Source organism: Hyalella azteca, unplaced genomic scaffold, assembly GCF_000764305.2.
Source record: "Hyalella azteca isolate HAZT.00-mixed unplaced genomic scaffold, Hazt_2.0.2 contig3816, whole genome shotgun sequence".
NCBI classification, from domain to species: domain Eukaryota; kingdom Metazoa; phylum Arthropoda; class Malacostraca; order Amphipoda; family Hyalellidae; genus Hyalella; species Hyalella azteca.
This window is the reverse complement of record NW_025934050.1, coordinates 205,528-224,081: the sequence shown is the minus strand read 5'-3', so window position 1 is coordinate 224,081 and position 18,554 is coordinate 205,528. Positions and strand designations below refer to the sequence as shown.

At 38.2% G+C, this 18,554-nt stretch overlaps 1 protein-coding gene across 1 annotated transcript; it reads left to right on the top strand.

Annotated features, from left to right (window-relative positions):
- Positions 1-234: 234 nt before the first annotated feature.
- Positions 235-12,298, top strand: LOC108672067. The gene is made up of 6 exons (XM_018159684.2): positions 235-372; positions 1,446-1,593; positions 7,566-7,674; positions 9,155-9,339; positions 9,515-9,608; positions 11,887-12,298. Exons 1-6 carry the CDS (start codon positions 306-308, stop codon positions 12,016-12,018), a joined length of 735 nt encoding a protein of 244 aa, XP_018015173.1. The 5' UTR covers positions 235-305; the 3' UTR covers positions 12,019-12,298.
- The last annotated feature ends 6,256 nt before the right edge of the window (positions 12,299-18,554 follow it).

The window sequence follows — 18,554 nt, the reverse complement described above, 5'->3', positions numbered from 1 at the left end:
ATTTGATCAACTCATTTCTAGCAACCCTGGGTACGTCGAAAGAAGACACGACCGAACATAATTCAAATTCCGATTAGCAGGCGTGTGAAAACTGCCACCTGCATGTAAATATATTTAGATGAGATGGTCCATAACTTAGAAGCCTTCTATCTTATCATTCTGTCCATGGGAACTGACACATAATGTTGGTGGACGCTAATAAATGTCGATAAAAACTTTAAAGGCGCCATAGTCTCAGAATCGTTAGTAACTCTCCCACCTTGCTTCTACAAAGTTTAAGTTTTTATAGCGGCCAACTCTGTAGAATGAAAATACTAACTGTTTTCTTAATTTACATATTAAGTGCAACTGCAACCACTCTAGGTGATGCAGGTAACTAATGACGTGATCTCACACTTTGTGCGACCATTTATGTAATTAATGCTACAACTAAGGATGCATGAGGGCTCGCTATCGGTTAGCGGCATCATAGACATGTCTGAGTGCGAATATAGTTTTGGAATGTAATAGCGTTTGAAATTTTTGATAATTATATTGACAGAAAGGAGAAAAGTAGATTTTTAATTAAAGTTAATGTATTTACTAGAGTAAAAAATGACGACGAGGCATTCCGAGGCTGTTGATAAACTTTGAAATCCTTCTTTTCAAACATAAATCGGAAGAAATATTTCTGATTTTGCAGTCTGAAAATCGAAAGCCTCTACGAGGATTTGTCCTAATCTTGTTATGATAGACATTGCTATTGATTTGGTAGGAAAGTGATTGCATCTGCAATCACTTTCCAATGGCAGGCAATGGCAGGTTGAATCAACGTAGAAACAATGAACTTCGCGACGCTGAAATACGTTGATTATTAATACAGAATAAAACGTGAATCAACGTCGTATATTTCGACGTTGTTTCAATGTTGAAATCGCGTTAAAACCGTGGCATTCAGGATTGAAAAGGTTAACCTGATAAAACCTTATAAAATGCGCTTTTAACGCATTTTTTTAACGCTTTTAACGCATGTCAACGTTGAAACAACGTCGAAATGTACGACTTTGAAAAGCGACGTTGAATCACTTTTCATTCTGGACTAATATTCAACGTTACACCAACGTCGCGAAGAACCGTGGATTCAACATGACATTGCCTGCTGGATGGCCTTTACTGTAATCTTTGCTGTCAATTGTTTTGGTGGAGTTATGTCATTCCAGTGTTTGTGCTTGGCTTAAAAATACATCTAAAGAGTTGTTTCCAGCACAAATTTTAACTTTTTAATTTAAATTTAAACCTGAATAAGCCCGTTTAGATGTTCAGTAACTGTTGATCGGTTAATTAATAATTCCTATCTAAGGGAAAAATTGTTCTATATTGTTTCGTTTCATTTAGCTCATGATCAACTGTAATTACAATCTATTCACCTACATGGATGTTCAAGGTATTTTTTTAATCCACTGCAGGAAAGGGAAAAGCTGGGGACTTTCGGTACCTGACTGGGTATACTGGCACCGATTGGTCTGGGGCCTCCTACGAGTTCACGGATTACGCTCCCGACCTGAGTGTGGTTCTAATGAACAATGCCATCAACAGCAGCTGCTCTACTGGACTGTAGGTGCAAAAATTTTTTTAATTACCTATTTATTGTTTTTTGTTTTATGAAAAACCAAGAATTTGAAGAAAAAGAAAATTTCAAGATAATTCAGAAAATTTCAATTGATAAGTTAGGGAGATCTGTGTCCTCACCAGTTTAAAATTCTTGAGCATATAAATGTATTAGAAGTATAATAAAAAAACGACTAAATTTACACAGCAGATAATAAAAATAGCTCAGAGGAGAAGCAATGTAAAAGCGTTTCTGTCAACAATTTAAAGCACATATTACACATATTACCTACAAGCACATAAATACGTAAATACAAGCTTGTCCTGGTAAGATATCACAGGATTTCAAAACCCTAATCAGGAGCAACGGAGGTTGAAGTTCAAATCTTACAGTTGCTTTAGGACAAAGAAACGTTGCAGCGTTCGGCGTGAAGGCACTCATCGTTATGTGGCAGACGAGCAAGCGAATTTCTAGGATGATAATCCTTACCTGTGGCTTGGCCAATTCGATGAAGAACACCGCCAGCCTCACCAGTTCCGAACTGTCTAAAGCGACTGTGACGTTAGTCCGCAGCTACAGCTTAATTCAGTCTTGTCTTCATAGTTGGGCTTTGTCCAACTCCATCATGGACACCACACTCACCCATTGTCATTGTCCAACCCCATCTCCACACTCACCCCGCCATGCTGTAGCGAATGACGTTTGGTTAGGTTTATTTGGGGGGAGCGCAGCCGCACACCACCAATTTTGGGCACCAATAAGCCCTGAATCGATCGCCGTGCATCTCTCCGGACATTCACCAATCAGCCGTGAATGGAACCTGCTATCCGTAGCCGACCCTTGACATCATTCTGCTTTGAATATTTTGAGCTCTTCATCCCCCAGACACGAAGTCGAATAACTTAAGAGTCGAATGACTATCCACCACTAAAAGTTGCGTCGAACCATCACTTCATACCCCGGCCATGCACCGCTCGAACTGGAACTTGCGCGCAGCCTGGAACAGCCTGCGACCACTAGGCTTTGTCTTCCTCCGGCCTTGTGTAAAACCTGCCGTGTACCACCAGCCTGCGGATGGAATATGACTTCCGGGCATCGTTAAATTACGTAATTTGACGTTCACCGCATCTGAGGTTAGGTTTCAGATAGCATAGTTCTGTTCTAAAATTTATCGTCCTTCTACGAGTGGCCGTTCGACCGAGGGCTGGTTGGTACGTGTCGGACAAATTCGCAGCAAGACTCCCGCGCGCTACATCCGAGTAGTGCAGAATTTTACGTCCGCGAGCGGTAACTCAACTAAATAACTTCACAACAATACCTCGTTCACAGTGTACACGGAACGGGCTATTAACATCATCTATGTTATTAGCCCGTTACGGGGGTATTAACATAGAAAATAGACAATATAATAAATTGCAAAACCGAAGAATCATAATTTAATCCTTTGGCCACACATTGAAAGGTGAAAGTCGATATATAATAGAATAATTCCTGTAGATACCTAACTCGCAAACGCGTGAGTCGAGAACTTTGTAGCACTTCGCCTAGGCAAATAAAACATTTACCAAAGAGCAACGAGAAGTAGCAAAGAGCAACTCAATAGAATCACAGTAGTAAAAATACTAACCTTCTGGCAACATGATTGCATGTTATGATCAACTATTCATAGAACATAAAGCTCGTAGATGTCCAGCTTGTTCACGCAGAGATGGCGACGTAGCCGTTCTCGCCTAAACTATGGTACAGAAGATTGACAGCGCTGATTTACAAAACAGTATATCATTACAATTATCACAATAAAAACAACATTTTTCGATAAAATAATTGCACACTAAAGTCAATAAATCATGGATCAAGTCACAATTTTACAAATAAAATATCTTAGAAATAAATCTAAATATGGCGGGAACGCAAACGACGAATGTCGTTTAGCATACGATTGTATCTCATCGTTATTGATATATAATCTTATATTAAAAGTAGGTTCCTTGTTATGTCAAAAGTCAAATCCCCTCGAGTTAAATCAGAAGGTATCTCAGTTAACAACTTCAGTTAAATCACTCAGTCAAACACAAAACCAACCAGACAAAATTAATCTCGACACATAGCGAAACACACAATTCTACATTTTACAACTCAGCCTTACACTTCACTTACCGACAAGACGCAAGTAAAATTGATAGCAATCATACCTGCATGGATCCACATCACCAGCCTTTTTCCGGCAGAGGAGTTTGGCACCATACACTCCAAATCTCCAAACGCCGACTACGACATGGATGCGACATTCCCAGACAGAGACTCGTCAAGAATTTGTAATTTTTTTACAACCAATTTGGGAGGAAGACCCTGACTTTGACTTCAACTCTAGGACTCAATTTATTGACGATAACGACCTCAGAATATCATTACTCAATCTATCGCAACAACCAACAGATGACAACCGAAAAATACCCTTCCATCTTCGAAAGCCATAATTCGCAACTAAGACCGTGACCTCGGAAAAAGGAGTGGGTGTTGTGCAGACCACATCACCCATTTCAAAATATTCAATTGCAAGTTTCAAGTGCTTAGCTGCAATAAAGACAACACACACCACGATTGCTGCCTTAGCAATCTGTTTGATTGCTGCCGTAGCAATCAAACTAGATCTAAAATACAAACTACACGACAATTTCTACAATGACATGCTCGCAATTACAATGGACACTCAACCAGTTTCCATCATTATAGGAACAACACACATACCACCTCGCACTGACTACATCGACTACATAAACATTTACACATTATTAAACATACCTCACCCCCTTTACTTCCTCGTAGACATAAACGCTAGTCACACAACACCAGGAAACAGTATCTCCAACCACATAAGAAAACAATTACACACTAATAACCCAGAGCAAAAGAAGCCACATTCGCCTCCAACTTTCATACCCTCAGCGCCCACAATAGCAAAACCACAATTTCTGCCAACCCCATGCAAATATCAATTGATTCCCGCAGATCTTTCCATCGAGCAAACTGGACCCTTCAGAAACAGACAATTTTACAGTTCACAGTACTCTCACAACCAGAAGAACTAGACACACGTCTAGACAATTATACAAAACATATACAAAACGCAACTAATATCTTCATCCACATCATAACACACCACACTATATCACCGTCATCAAACCCACTACCGAAACATTACCTATACAAACACAATATCAAGGCACTCCACTTCATTCACACCCACGTTCCACCACTAGCACCTGCAAACACAGGCATGGCAGCTCCACATTAGGAATTTGCAAACACAAACAGATCCCAAACAATCCAGGCCTTCCCTTAAACGCATAATAGTCTCTAACACCATACAAGCTGTCCCATACCTCAAACACAGCATAGAACATGACTCAACAGAACAAAAATAACCCATTTTCCTCAAACACCGGCAGGACATTTCTACTCAAAATGACACAGACAGTTAAGACTTTGAATTCGATCACATTCGCACCATACGATACAACATAAACAACAATATACAAATTTTTCACTCGTACAATCACGGCGACCTCACCCGACTCCACCTATATATAGTAGACTTCGCATCCATAAGTATTTTAGAACAACAATGAACGTTGATAACACACAAACAGATAGCACCTGGTGCCAAAGGCATCACTACTTCCCAACTCAAGTATCAACTCAAAACGCGATTTTTTTTTTTCACTACCTTCATAAACATTAAAATCATACATATCCGAACTGAAGATGGTCAAAGCACTTTGATTCATTGCAAACACACAATGGTCTGACTTCATATCCTCTCGAACACTACACGAACAACGCAAAATTCCTACAATAAACACAGTCCTTCACCAACAAGCACGCAGAAAATCGTCCACAATTTAATCAAAGCATATGATACCCAACTATTCGTTCCTCTCATTCCTCCAAACGCCATAACAAGACTGCACCGGCTATTCAAAAGCTCTAAATAATACGCACTGGTTCCCCGCCCTCCCCAATACAAGCTAAGTAATCACCAACCACACAACCCACACCATCATCCAATGCGCTATGATGGGCCCGTTTCGTCAGGTTGGCAGGTGTTCGCTACCACAACCAGCCGCAACAGTCCGATTACACTGACGGACCGCCGCGACTCGTCGAGATTGACACAGGAAAGACGATGGAGTAGACCAACCGACAACCCAGCAATACTAAACAAAACCTTGATTCGGAGTCTCGAGCGACTCACCGCCACCATCATCAGCATCATCATCATATCAGCTTTCAAAAAATGAAATATAACATACAAAATGAAAAAAAATAACGAAACGCATGCGAATCAAGAACACGCATCACCTATATTTTCCGTAATAGTACTCAAACTTGTAAATAATTGATTATAATGAACCTCATCACTCCTTCGATCGGTAAACCTTCCAAAGCCCTAACGGGTTCCTACTTCCTTCTTCCTCTCCCAACACCAACCAAACCATACACACCAATAACAAACCAAATTATGCGCAATGCGCCTCTTTACGCCTCCTACTGTTTTTTTTCATTTACCCTTCTTTTTTATGGCCACTACTGCATGTGCCATCTCATGCTCTTTTCCATACATTCCTAGTAGCGCCGCAGCTTGCATTCATGCACATCCATGAAGACGAGATTGACTTGAACAATGGGTTTGAATTTACGACACCTATGGCTCTAATTACTTAAACTACAGAGGCTAATACGCCCTCAGCGTGTTGAACTAAACTACCAAAGGAATATGAATTAGAGTGATGATGAGACTTGCAGGCCATAACTCGCACCCTAAAAAACGGTTCGATGGAGATGAGAACGCCATTCGTTAATAAAATGTTCCGAATTAATTCGAATTCAGAATGTACAGCATCTCAGTTGGAGAAAATTTTCTATTTGTGGTGGTTGAATTCCATTAAATTTAACATAAATTGAATAAAATCTATATAAGCTCGTATCTAACCAGCGAAAGTCGATTTTTTGAAAAATATGTGTCTGAAACGGACTTTAAGATATAATTCCTCCCGATCAAGAAACGAAAAACCATTTGTGATTTGTGACTTTTACTTTATAGTAAATTTTATCCTAAACTCTTTCACGTTAAGCTAATCGATGAAAAACCGCTGAGTTGGATGCTTGAAGATTAAAATGGGCGTCATCTATAATCAATTTATCTGTATCATTTAAGGGCTTGAAATCATTAGGAAATAGGCTTGCCAAAAAAAGTATCTTGAAAAACCATGAAAATGTTCGTCTCGTTTAAATGGCAGTCCCAGGCCAACGCCATTTATTTATATGCAATTTTTCTGGCAAATGCAAAAACAGTGTTCAAAACTGATAATCCCATGAGATTTAAACAGCTGTTGTTTAGACAAGAGATTCACTTCTTAATTCAACCGAAGTGTTAAAGTCAACATCCACAGCATTATTAGATGAGTCAACATTCACAGCATCCACATTTTCGTCGCCAAATGAAGTTGTAGATGCGCTTTTATGTCGATAAAATCTTTCATGCGACCGATAAATTAATAAACTTGCAAGAATTGTCAACAGAAGTCGTTAAGTTTTTCAAAATCATTTCCGAAAATCTCGCAAGATTAAAACTGAGCATATTGTTAGAAGAAAAATTTGTTCAGACATGGTATGTCAATGACGAGTGAGCTTACGAATTTATGGCTACATCGATCTGTCTGATTTTTGGTGGAGAGATGCAGAAAAACATAGGAAACAAATCCTGACCTTCCAAAAATTTTTAACATTTTACTTTTCGAGTTGCAGCCATTCAAAGTTGAGTATCTTTTTTTGAGAAACCGTATCCTGTATAATCTTAATTTATAATCAGATGGCCAATGTGCGTATTTTTAAACTAAGTAACATATAATGAAAGTTTTTCGCCTCTTAAATTACCATTTTCGCGACATTTAGTGATGCAAAAAATTATCAACAGTTGGATTGCCTACGACAACGTCAACTTCAACCCGAATCTCACTGGCGGCATCTGTAGCATTATTGCCGTGGATGACTGTAAAAAATGGGCCGGCCCATGCCAGAAAATGGTGAGCACCAGAGTGACTTCAATACTATTATGAAAATTGATTAAGGAATCTCAAAAAAGAGTGATAATTAAGCATTAAGTGACAGCATCCCACTTACAAGAAGGTAAGAAGTATTTGTAAAGAATGGTACTTATTTGGGGGAATGGCATACACTTTTAAACATTGATAAACTGGATTGCATTGTCTAGAACAATAATTATTAATTGTTAATTATTCTCCTATACTGGGGCAAAATAATAACTCCCGGAAACTGAATTTATGCATAATTTAGTTTGGTGGGGCATGCTAGAGACATGAAATTTCCGATTCCAGACATTACATCATACTCCTTTCCGATCAAGCGTGATAGAGCTAAGTAGCCTAAAAAGTTGAATGCTTAACGCCATATTTAGGACTTGTAAATCCACAACTGCCTAAACCGGTCCAATTTCTCGAAATAAGTTCATTTTTTTCTGCATCCCCCATTGAGGAAAAGTAATTTCGCGCCATTTTTTATTTTGTCTAAAAAACCATTTTTGGTGTATAATTAATGAAATTACTATCTAAATAACACGTAAACTCAAAAAAATTTGTTAAGTAAATTCTCATCACGATCCACCGTATGAGCTAACAAATGTACATGTGCACGCGCTTCCATGAGCAGGAGATGGTCATGGTTCGCTCTGATAACAGAGTTTGACCAGGCTCTCACGAAGCATGCAGCTGCTCTTTTCGGTCATATTACGCAGATTCGTTCCATCGGGCAATCAATTCCCGCAAAAGGCTCATAAATAAAAGCCGAATACTGTAAGGCGTACGATTCAAGCCTGATTAACCTCCAAGGCGAGAATTGCAGCTTTTAGGCGTCCGAAAGCTGACTCAAAATTTTGACTGGCTAGTTAAGAACCTGAGGATAATTGTTTCAAGCTTAAGTTGGACGTTTTGGGTGTCCAATTTGTGACCAATGCATGGCTGCACCCTTAGTCTTGACATGAATGATGTGCAGGATAAAGCCCTCAAAGTTATGTTTTTTTTCTGTTGGTTCTAAACGTTGTAGTACTTGCTTGTTCTTTCTTCAGTTAATTGGAAATATAGTTTGAATTAGGCTTATTCACCAGAGTTATTACCCAAGTCAACGTAGATTTACGTATAAGTCATACTTGACATGATAGGATTGTAGTAAACTTTTTCGGTGGTGATAATAGAGGTGTATAATAGTGTGTGAATAATTCATAAAATATGACGGTATTTGGTATTTATTCATTGAAGTAGTGTTCAAAGAGACATGGGGAACAGAGAGTTACGTATATTATATTTTGCATCAAAGAGGAGTATAATTTAACAGCAGTTAAGAGTCAGTACATTGAAAGATGCAGCATAAAAATGTGCTGTACCTTCTAATTTATAAATTAATTGACGTTGAGCCCCGCTCAATGAGCCCCGCTTTCCCAACATGCAAAGTCCTACAGTGATATTAAAAATTAAATGTTTTTTAACGCAGGCATCCTCGCTCAGATACGCTGGAAGCGAATTCGGACTGAATGACAACTTTTACAATTTGTACGAGGGTAACTCTTTTCACGGCGCTGAATTCAAAGGTAACATCAATGCTGCATACTTGGACAATTTGGATCTGGCCGTTTCATCCCTGATTATAACTGGACAGTCTGGATGGACGTTCTACACGTGAGTCCTCAGCCCAGTCCAATTGCTAGTGGTTACCTATTTCAAATACTCGCAATTTAATTTGCATTAACGTCATACAATCGCAAAATAAGTAATCTTGGAACATCCATGAATGAAAAAATAATTTCTCAACTCTTTCTCGTATTTTCTTTTGCAAACCTATTGTTGGTTCCAGAGGAGTTGATTTCACCGACGCTTCCGTGTGCGTTTACGCTGACGAAATGGTCAGCAACGGCGGAGTAGTACTCAACTACGCACGTGTTTATTCGGTAAGAACTAATTTTCTATCCTTTTCCTTCTGATGTCATTCGAAAATTATATGCAAATAAATTCATCAGTTTTAAGTGTCCCAAGATTTCTGTACGAAATTTTTGTGAATTACGTGCTTGCTCAGATGATGGGCCCACCGCCAGTATTATAAATTTCTGACATTGTTTCAGATCCGTGCTGACGTATTTCTTGCTCAAGATAGTGGAAGCAAAAGTTCTACCTTTAAAGTATTCTTTAAAAGCGATGATGAAAGCATGATAAACAATTGACAGAATGATAAGTATGTTTGTAAAAGTTAGTTATACAAATGATCTTCATTAATTGAGATTTTCCCATTCAAGATCTTGCACGCTCCTGTTACCGGTAGCTTTTTTGTTGAATGCGATTTTTACCGCATTTGCAATAATTAGGAGACTAGATACATCCTTCTAAGCCAGTCCACTCCATTGACAAATCATACGCCAACCACTCTTTGTCGGCCTTCCTTCGAACGCCATACACCGACATCTATTCCATGAACTAATCTTCCTCCAACAAACAGTCGATCATTCTAATTCATGTAGAGTGGAAAGAATGATTGAATGAGTGGACCAATCTAATTCATGTAAAGTGGTTGAAGGCCCTACATGACAATCGATTGTAGTTCATTCTTCTTAGTCTCATACTCTTAGGTTTCCCGATTAATTAGCATCTTCCCAACCGTACGAGCACGTCATCATTAAATCGCTCTATCACCATGCACTGTATAAGTATGTTTTTTTGCTCTCTTTCCTACCTCAATTCGTATGCTCCCTCATCAAAGGGACTCCCCTGATCCTAACCCGACGGGCTTGTCCCAGATTGCTATAGGGGCGACTTCACGACTAACCAACCACTACGACATTGAGTCCATCTTTAATTAAGATCACGCCTTCCTCTCACATTATTATCGAAGTCACCTAATCAACCATTAATCCCTTCTGAACGCTCGAGACCCCAAACCGAGACTCAGGACACATACTTTTAGCCTAGAACTTAAGTCATAGACAATCGCGACATCAGAAGATCCGAGGCATCCATGATTCAGCGAAAGCGACAACAAGAAATGAAAAACTGGAGACGAACATTAAAATAATCCTTCATACCGAGGGCCGTACCATCAAAACTCGATTAAGTAGTCCTAGTAACCTAATTAAGGACGTTAGTACGCGTAACAGCCGATTTCTCATCTGTGTTTGGTGGTTTTTAGATTGAAAATCCTTCAGAGATTGGCTGACTGAGTTGCTAGATGGTGGCTATTTTTGATAGTATGGCCCCAGCTCCAGGCACTGACTATTTCTTATCAACAAAACAATTTAGAAGTTACACAGACCCCAAACCTGTCCCTGAATATCATAATTTCATCTTGTATGTTTGCGGACTGTTGAATAATTACTGCTGAGAGAATATCGCTGTGAAAGAATTATACTCATGTGAGAAATGAACTCATACCAAACTGTAATTCAACCAGCTCACAATTAACCTGCCGCAGAAAACCTTCACAGCCATGGACAGACACACTGCCATACTAACAACAACTAAAATTACGAAACCATATATATATACATAAAGATCTTTCGGCTCAATGATCCACTCAGGCAAAACATTCCGCCATACAGGCACAGCAAAAATTTACACTAGCAAACATTTACTTTATAACGTAGAATCCGACGTCATACTTTTGAGGGTCTACTCCATCACTGACCGCACAACTTTATACAAGGTATTTAATTGCAAGATTAGTGGCTGCAACAGAGACAATACAATTCAGTCTGGCGATGGCTTGGCCATTAGTAATTAAACGCACTGAAACAAATCGGTGCGTAGAAATTACGCACGAAAGTGACTATCCAAGCTTGTCCCAAAATGAGTTGCCAAAAGCGTCTAAAACGCCACTCAGCCAGCCGATGAGCTACTTCTAGCGCGTAAATAGAGAAAGCCTCAGTGAACTTACCGCCGACGCTTCTGTACAGTATGGCGAAAGAGAACACCAAATATAATATAGCGCATAGGATGAGAGAAAGACCGGAAGTACATCAATTTATTACAATACCACGAAACAGAATAGTCATGAAAACACTCTTCAATTATTTAAGTGCTAACACGTGAACGTTGTTCGTGTGCATATGCGAGAATGACCGCTTATAATAAAAAATACTTCGCTACGAATGCAAAACCAAGATGAAGTTCCTTTTATTCATACTACTACATGATTGGCATTGGTACGATGAAATGTGACGTCTGAAATTTCCACGGTAGATGGACGAGCTCGGCCTGCCAGACAACTCCATCAGGTCAGTGTCGCGCGGCTGCGCCAGCGACCGCATTGTGGGGACCCCGCCCCAGGCTGGCGTTGAGAGGCTCCCAGCCGCGGCGTCACCTGCTAATTAACGGATGAATGCATTCCCGGGGAAGGCATTCCTGGCGAAGGCATTCGTGGCGCTCTGGAACTGCATAATGGAATTTGACGTTAACTTAGCTGCTGCTATATCATATTTTTCACTTGAAAGAAGTGATAATTAAATATAGAGGGTAACAACTAGCCAAATAATATTCTGCTGATTTATTCGACGTGTAAAGATTTGTAACATACCTAAAATTAATATAAATAAAAGTTACCCGAACTGCTACCTGAGGTTATGTTATTTCAATTAATTTTTTTGCTCCTTCATGCAGTTTTATTCATCCTTCTTTGTTCGCAATTAAGCTTTCCAGCAAATCGTACGTAAATGTCTGTGGCCACAGGCGGCTTTATTTTCACATTTACTTATTTATCAAATGGGCCCCGACAACCTGAAAATTTTATATTTAGGAGTACCGGCAATGAAATTCTTATCATTTTAAGACTATGTTATAATAATAGATCTGGAAACGTTATGTCGTAAAGCGTTCACGCACAAAGAATATTTAGATGGTTTCTCAATATTTGAAGGAACAAATTAAAGGATTATGCCACGAAATTGGTTTAACTGGTGGATACAAAAATTCAGCAAACATAGATTAATCAGAAGAGGTATTAGAAAATTAATCATTTATCAATTAAATTTTAATTATTTTGAGGTCACAACCAATAACTGGCAGGTAATTTAAATTTGGTTTCCGTAGATGAATTTTTTTTATTAATAAGGATCATTGCACCGTTCACTACGACAGCATTCGATGAAACAAATTCCATCTCCAGCATTCTCTGGAGATGCAGCGTGTGTTGGAGTTGTTGATGACTTCTAGTAAGAGTCTTCCAAATCTCCGTCGAAAAATCTAGTTCTATATAGATCCAGAATCTAGCTGTCTCCGGCTATAATTTGAGCTATAGGTTCCGATGCTCCATGAAAACAAAATTTGATTGCAAATTTAAAAATTCCGATTATTTTCTTGCAAGCATATTATGTAAAAAAATATTTATCATAGTGTGAAATTCCATCAATAAACTAAAGTTAGAATTGCCTATTCTGATCATTTTTAGTCATGTGAACCGCTAAGCGTCAACTTTGTTTGCTGGTTCACTAGACCGTTTTTTGATTCTTCAATAAAAATTACGAGTCAATAAAAATTGGAGTCTACTTCGTTATTGGATTTAAAAACTTTTGCATTTGAGGCAGTTTTCAAAAATATGTGAGTGTGGCGTGACAGTCACAGTGTGTCAGTGCCATCAATATCTTCGAAATATCATGTATCATTAACTAGTTAATATATGGCGCACTGAAAAAACAATGCTGGCCCCACCAAGTTGAAGGCTGTGGCTTATAACCAGTTAAAAATATGCGCATACATTGCTTAAAGCCGTAAGCTATTCCCTTTCTCATATCAACTTGTAATATGATGCTCATGTCATATGTGTGTCCGATAGATTATAATTCGGGGAGGATGAAATCCGGTCATGTATCAGCATGATTTCAACGTTGCATTGAGGACGTCGATTTAATTCTCAAAACCAAGATTTTATCAATGCGATTTAAACATCAGTTTTTCAATGTTGAAACAACGTCATACGAATAACATCATTTCAATAATGTTCCGTCAACGTAACTCGGCAAGAATGCTGTTGATTAAATTTTAATGCAAGACTAGCCTTCAACAGGCTTCCAATGACGTCGACGCGACTCGGAAAGAATGATGTTGACTAAATTTTCGTCACATAGACTAGTGTTCAACAGGATTCCAACGTCACGAACCGAGGTTATTTCAAGGCAGATTCAACCAGCCAATATATTTTAAAAGGAAATAATTTTCAAAACAATTGATTTGATAACCAAAAAATAAAACTACCAAATCAAATGATTACTTAAAAAACTGCATTGATCATCCATTTCAAAATATTACTCCAATACAGTTGCATAACACGTGAGTTACCCCAAGATACTGCCAAAAATTTTACTGATACATTTTTTCGGGTAATTCACAAATTTTGATTTGACTTAGATTAAATTTTTAACAATGTCTAGACAGCAATGGTTGTATGCATGGGTGTTGATATCGCTCCCCCCAAAAATGCAGAGTAAATCGCGGTATTTTGTTTATAGACGGATTTGTCAACCATCAGCATATATTCAAATAATTATGTTACTATTACATGGGAGGCAGTAAAGAGTTGGTATGTCAGTAAATTATGATCTTAGGCACTATCTGAATGAAAGTTATCAATACAGCAAGCGTCTACGCACAAAAAAAAATTTTCATTTATTTGTAAATAATTATATACAAAGTTTTATTTCGATTTTTTTAATTTTATGATATCTTTCATTCAATTTGAATCCATGCGTATTCTTATTAGTAACTATTTCTTGAAATAGGATGCATTTTAAATAATTATTTATTCGAATTTAACTAATAATAACAGAGTAATTATTAATTTGCAGCTTCATTTAAAGTAAAAGCTAGCCTTTTTGTAATTAAAGTAAAAACTTAAAAGGTTTTTGAATGAAAAAAGTTAAAAAAAGTTAAAAGTAAAAGTTTATTTAAGTTAAAGCAGGTCACATATGCGAAGAAATACTTGAGCAACTTACAGTATTATATAATAATAGATAAAGCAAACTCGTTATGTCTAAATTCGTATTATTACAGATTTGCTGAATTGTATGAGACTAAAATTTCTCTTACTAATCCATTTGTTCACATCAAGCGCATGTAATTCGTAACCAAATGAGTACGTATTAAGTGATAGAATATTATCCGTTACCGATTAAATCTAATCTCAATGAGCTCAATAATCGTGCACCTGCATCTGATAATTCAGAGTTAACGTAAATTAGAGACAAAAACTCCAAGAAAGAATTCCACACGCAAACGATGTTTGTAGCAAAATTAAGCCGCACTCCGACAGCACCGGCACGTAATACGGTAATAATTTAAGTTTGGTCTTCGTTGCGGCCTCTGCAATGCCTATAGCTGACAGTCGTTTAGTATTCGCAATAAATTTCCACCAGCATCTGCCTTCGGAAAGTAATGAACTTTTTAAAAAATTAATTTATAAATCAAATTTGTTTGAACCATAAAATAGCATTACTTCATTATCCTCATTTTTCCTCAATTTAACAACAGTTTCCTCAATTTGTATTTCCAAAATACAAATTGTTTCTGATAAACACGGAGCGAAAAAATATGATTCATTCAAACAAAATTGTGATTCTCCCATAAGGAGTTCTAACTCAACGTTTGATATTCTATGATTACAGAAGCTTTATGATATTTTTCAGCTATATAGACAAAAATGCACCAATATTTACTCGGTTATCGTTATTTGAGGAACTGCATATGGACGCAACTGACTGCCCAGATAACAACGCACCCAATGTGCGTCAAACGCAGATTACCCGTCGTGTGGGGCGGTGGGATTTGTGGTCGGTTCGTTGTTTGGACTCGGGCCATACTTTCAAAACTCGCTAAGTGAACGTAAGTACTTACGCTCTATTTCCTTGTCTGTGATTGGTGGATTTTGCTCGATAGGCCGTCAATGATTGGCTGATGAACTTACGATCTCTTAACTTTTTTTGAAAGTATATAGGCCCTGCACCCAGACGCCGACGCAACCAAAACGTCGAGGTTCAGATAGACCTTTGTACAAGTGGGAGTATGGGAGTATAAGTGGTTATGCGTACAGGGTTGGTAATGGGAAACCTAGAGAGTGTATTTTGAATCTCTAGAATAACCGGCGCTGCTTTACGCAGGCGATGCAGTAGTGGGGAATTTTTCTTAAAGTCTTTGGGTTCTAGAGCGCATCTTGATGGCACCATTTGGTTTTCCGATGATGAATACTACTAAGAACTTTTCAACAACACAGTAGCGTACCAGTCTGGGAGGCCTGTGACTTTTTGTGCGCAGGTCGCCTGATGAAGTTAGTGTTCCCCATCAATTATTATCAACGTTACTTTTTGGTTTTGGTGGCTGCAGTAGGAGGGCCTTTTGCTTCTTCTGATCTGTTTCTCGTTACCTCTAAGAATTCGTCATGATACTAATTTTTTTGACTGGCTTCAGCAAGTTGAGCCATTGTCCCTTCAAAAGTTGTTGCAATCCTGAATGCGTATCCTGACTTGACCTCCGTTTAAATAGTGTTACGGCTGTAACGTGTGCCACTGTCATTTTTGTATGTCCGTGACTAGGTTAAGTAATCTGAATATGTGACTGTTGGTGTTAATTAATGTACTAAATTAGGACTTCTGTTTTCTCAATTCATTTTCATGTATTTAGCCCGAGAATAATGGCGCCTCCTAGACCGGTGACGATAAGCTTGTCTTCGCTGCTCAATGTTAGAAATTACTATCTGTCTAACGCTCTCTGACAACAGTAACTCGATGGAATGCAAGACTGAGGAGCTGTAAATGTGTTGTAATGGTGGACCAGGTTTCACGAGCTTGCTGATGGATGACTGTGTTTATGATGGGTATTTTGCATTGTTCGTGTAGTGTGCGTAACGGTACATGAAATGCATGGAATGCATGTTAGAGTTAAGCATTGCCCAATACAGTCATTACTTTCATAATCCTCCCCCTGCGTAAGCATACTACTGAGTAGTTGTCTATGAAGCTGAGTGACTAGATCATACTCCATAGGCTCCATAAGCCCACAGCCACTGCTCCAGCCAGTAAAATAGTCTTCACGAAGGCTACAACCCAGCATACTCCTTCCACCACACTTGCCCTGACTCTCAACCCAAGAAAACTTTTCCGAACCTAACCTAACCTCATTGACTGCTGCAAGGTAGAAAGAGAAGCGAGTCGCCGGGGGACTGGAGCCAAGTATTGCAAAATTTAGCTATTTTTCCGCTAAATCTAGCGTATTTTTAACACGTTTCCTGCGATGTGACCCACCGGTGGGTCACCACTGTGTTACGTGTACGGCGACGGCCAATATCGACGCTATTCTCCTGTTGCGACGGTGGTATCTGTACGATAACTTCAGATGCATCTGAGATAGCACGGAGTGAGGTTGTCAGAGTTTTGTTCTCATATGTTACAGCTTGATTAGGTAAGAAAAACAGTGACCCACGGGTGGGTCCCATCGCATCTGAAGATAATGTTTTTCTTATAATGCGATGGGACCCACCGGTGGGTCCCATGTTAAATAATTGTATATGTTGAATTCACGATGCATAAGTTATTTATTCAATGTTATAATTAATTGATATTTTTTGTAGGTGTGACCATGAATGTTTCTGCTTTCTATAAGGGTAAAAAAAGATCTACTACTACTGCTAGCTCTAGTTCTGAAGATATCGTTTCAGGGTGCAATGATGACAGATCCGATCTTGAATATGCGCTTTCAGAATCAGGAAGCAGTTCATTGTATGAAGACAGTATCGATGAAAATCAAAGTAATGTTGATAACGAAAGTCAAGACAATGAAGATGATATTCCAGCTGAAAATAATTGGATGAAAGTGACAAGAAAAGTACGAAAACATGTCTTTCCAGGGACTGAGGAGCTTTGCGTAAGAGCTAGACCATCATCGACAGATAAACAAATTTGGCCAATTGATATATATAAACAGTTCCTGACTGATGAAATTCTAAACCTAATTGTTCAAGAAACAAATCGTTATGCAGAGCAGAAAATTGGTTCCACTAGTCTGACACGAAGTTCAAAATTACAGCAGTGGATATCCGAAAACGAAGGTTCCAAAGCGGCTAAAACCAAATCTCGAAAAGTTTCTACATTTTGTGACTCATGTGATGGTTCGCCTTATCTCTGCCCACCATGTTTCAATATGAAACATGAAAAGTAAAATATTTATTCACTAACAAATGTAATTATATTTTTATTCTGCATATTTTGAATAAAAAGAAATTTTCATGAATTAGAAGTTCGATAAACCTTCGTTCTTACATATCTTTCTTCAATTTAACCTTTATATAGTAATACTAGGACACATATATAACGCGTAGTCAATATAGACTTATATTTTTTTGCAAATTATAAAAGGAAGAAAAAATTAAAGTGGGANGTGGCATTACCCGTACCCTGTCTCTTATACACATCTAGATGTGTATAAGAGACAGGTGATTGCCTATACGTGCGGCGTCAGGAGTCGAAAACATATAACACATACGCACAAAGTTTGACACAAATTTTGTACAAGACTTTGCAGATTTAATTTTAATCTCCAATTTAAAAAACTCTAACCTAATAGGGCTGTTTCTAACACGTCTACTAAGAGAGTAGAACATGAGTTTGAGAGTGATTTTTCAATGAATATATAATCGTCCTTATTGAGGGAATTTTTGTAACGTAGCAAGATTTTTTTAAATGTGAGCTCTTTCGCAATATGAATGAAAAAATACCTTTAGGTATGATTAACCGAATGAACGAATTATGCCTTGAAAGCTGAACTCTAACAAAAAACGTTAGCAATCTCGTAAGTAAAACTGTTAAAGAAAAACTTGCCTCCTATTCAAAATTTCAGGTTCTAATGAAAAACTTAGCGAGGAAAAATAT

Excerpts from the sequence above, each read along its gene's own strand:
- LOC108672067 (XM_018159684.2), top strand. The coding sequence starts at position 306 with ATGAAAATACTAACTGTTTTCTTAATTTACATATTAAGTGCAACTGCA. Across the intron at positions 373-1,445 it reads AACCACTCTAGGTGATGCAG|GAAAGGGAAAAGCTGGGGAC; the intron begins GTAACTAATGAC and ends AATCCACTGCAG. Across the intron at positions 9,340-9,514 it reads TCTGGATGGACGTTCTACAC|AGGAGTTGATTTCACCGACG; the intron begins GTGAGTCCTCAG and ends TGTTGGTTCCAG.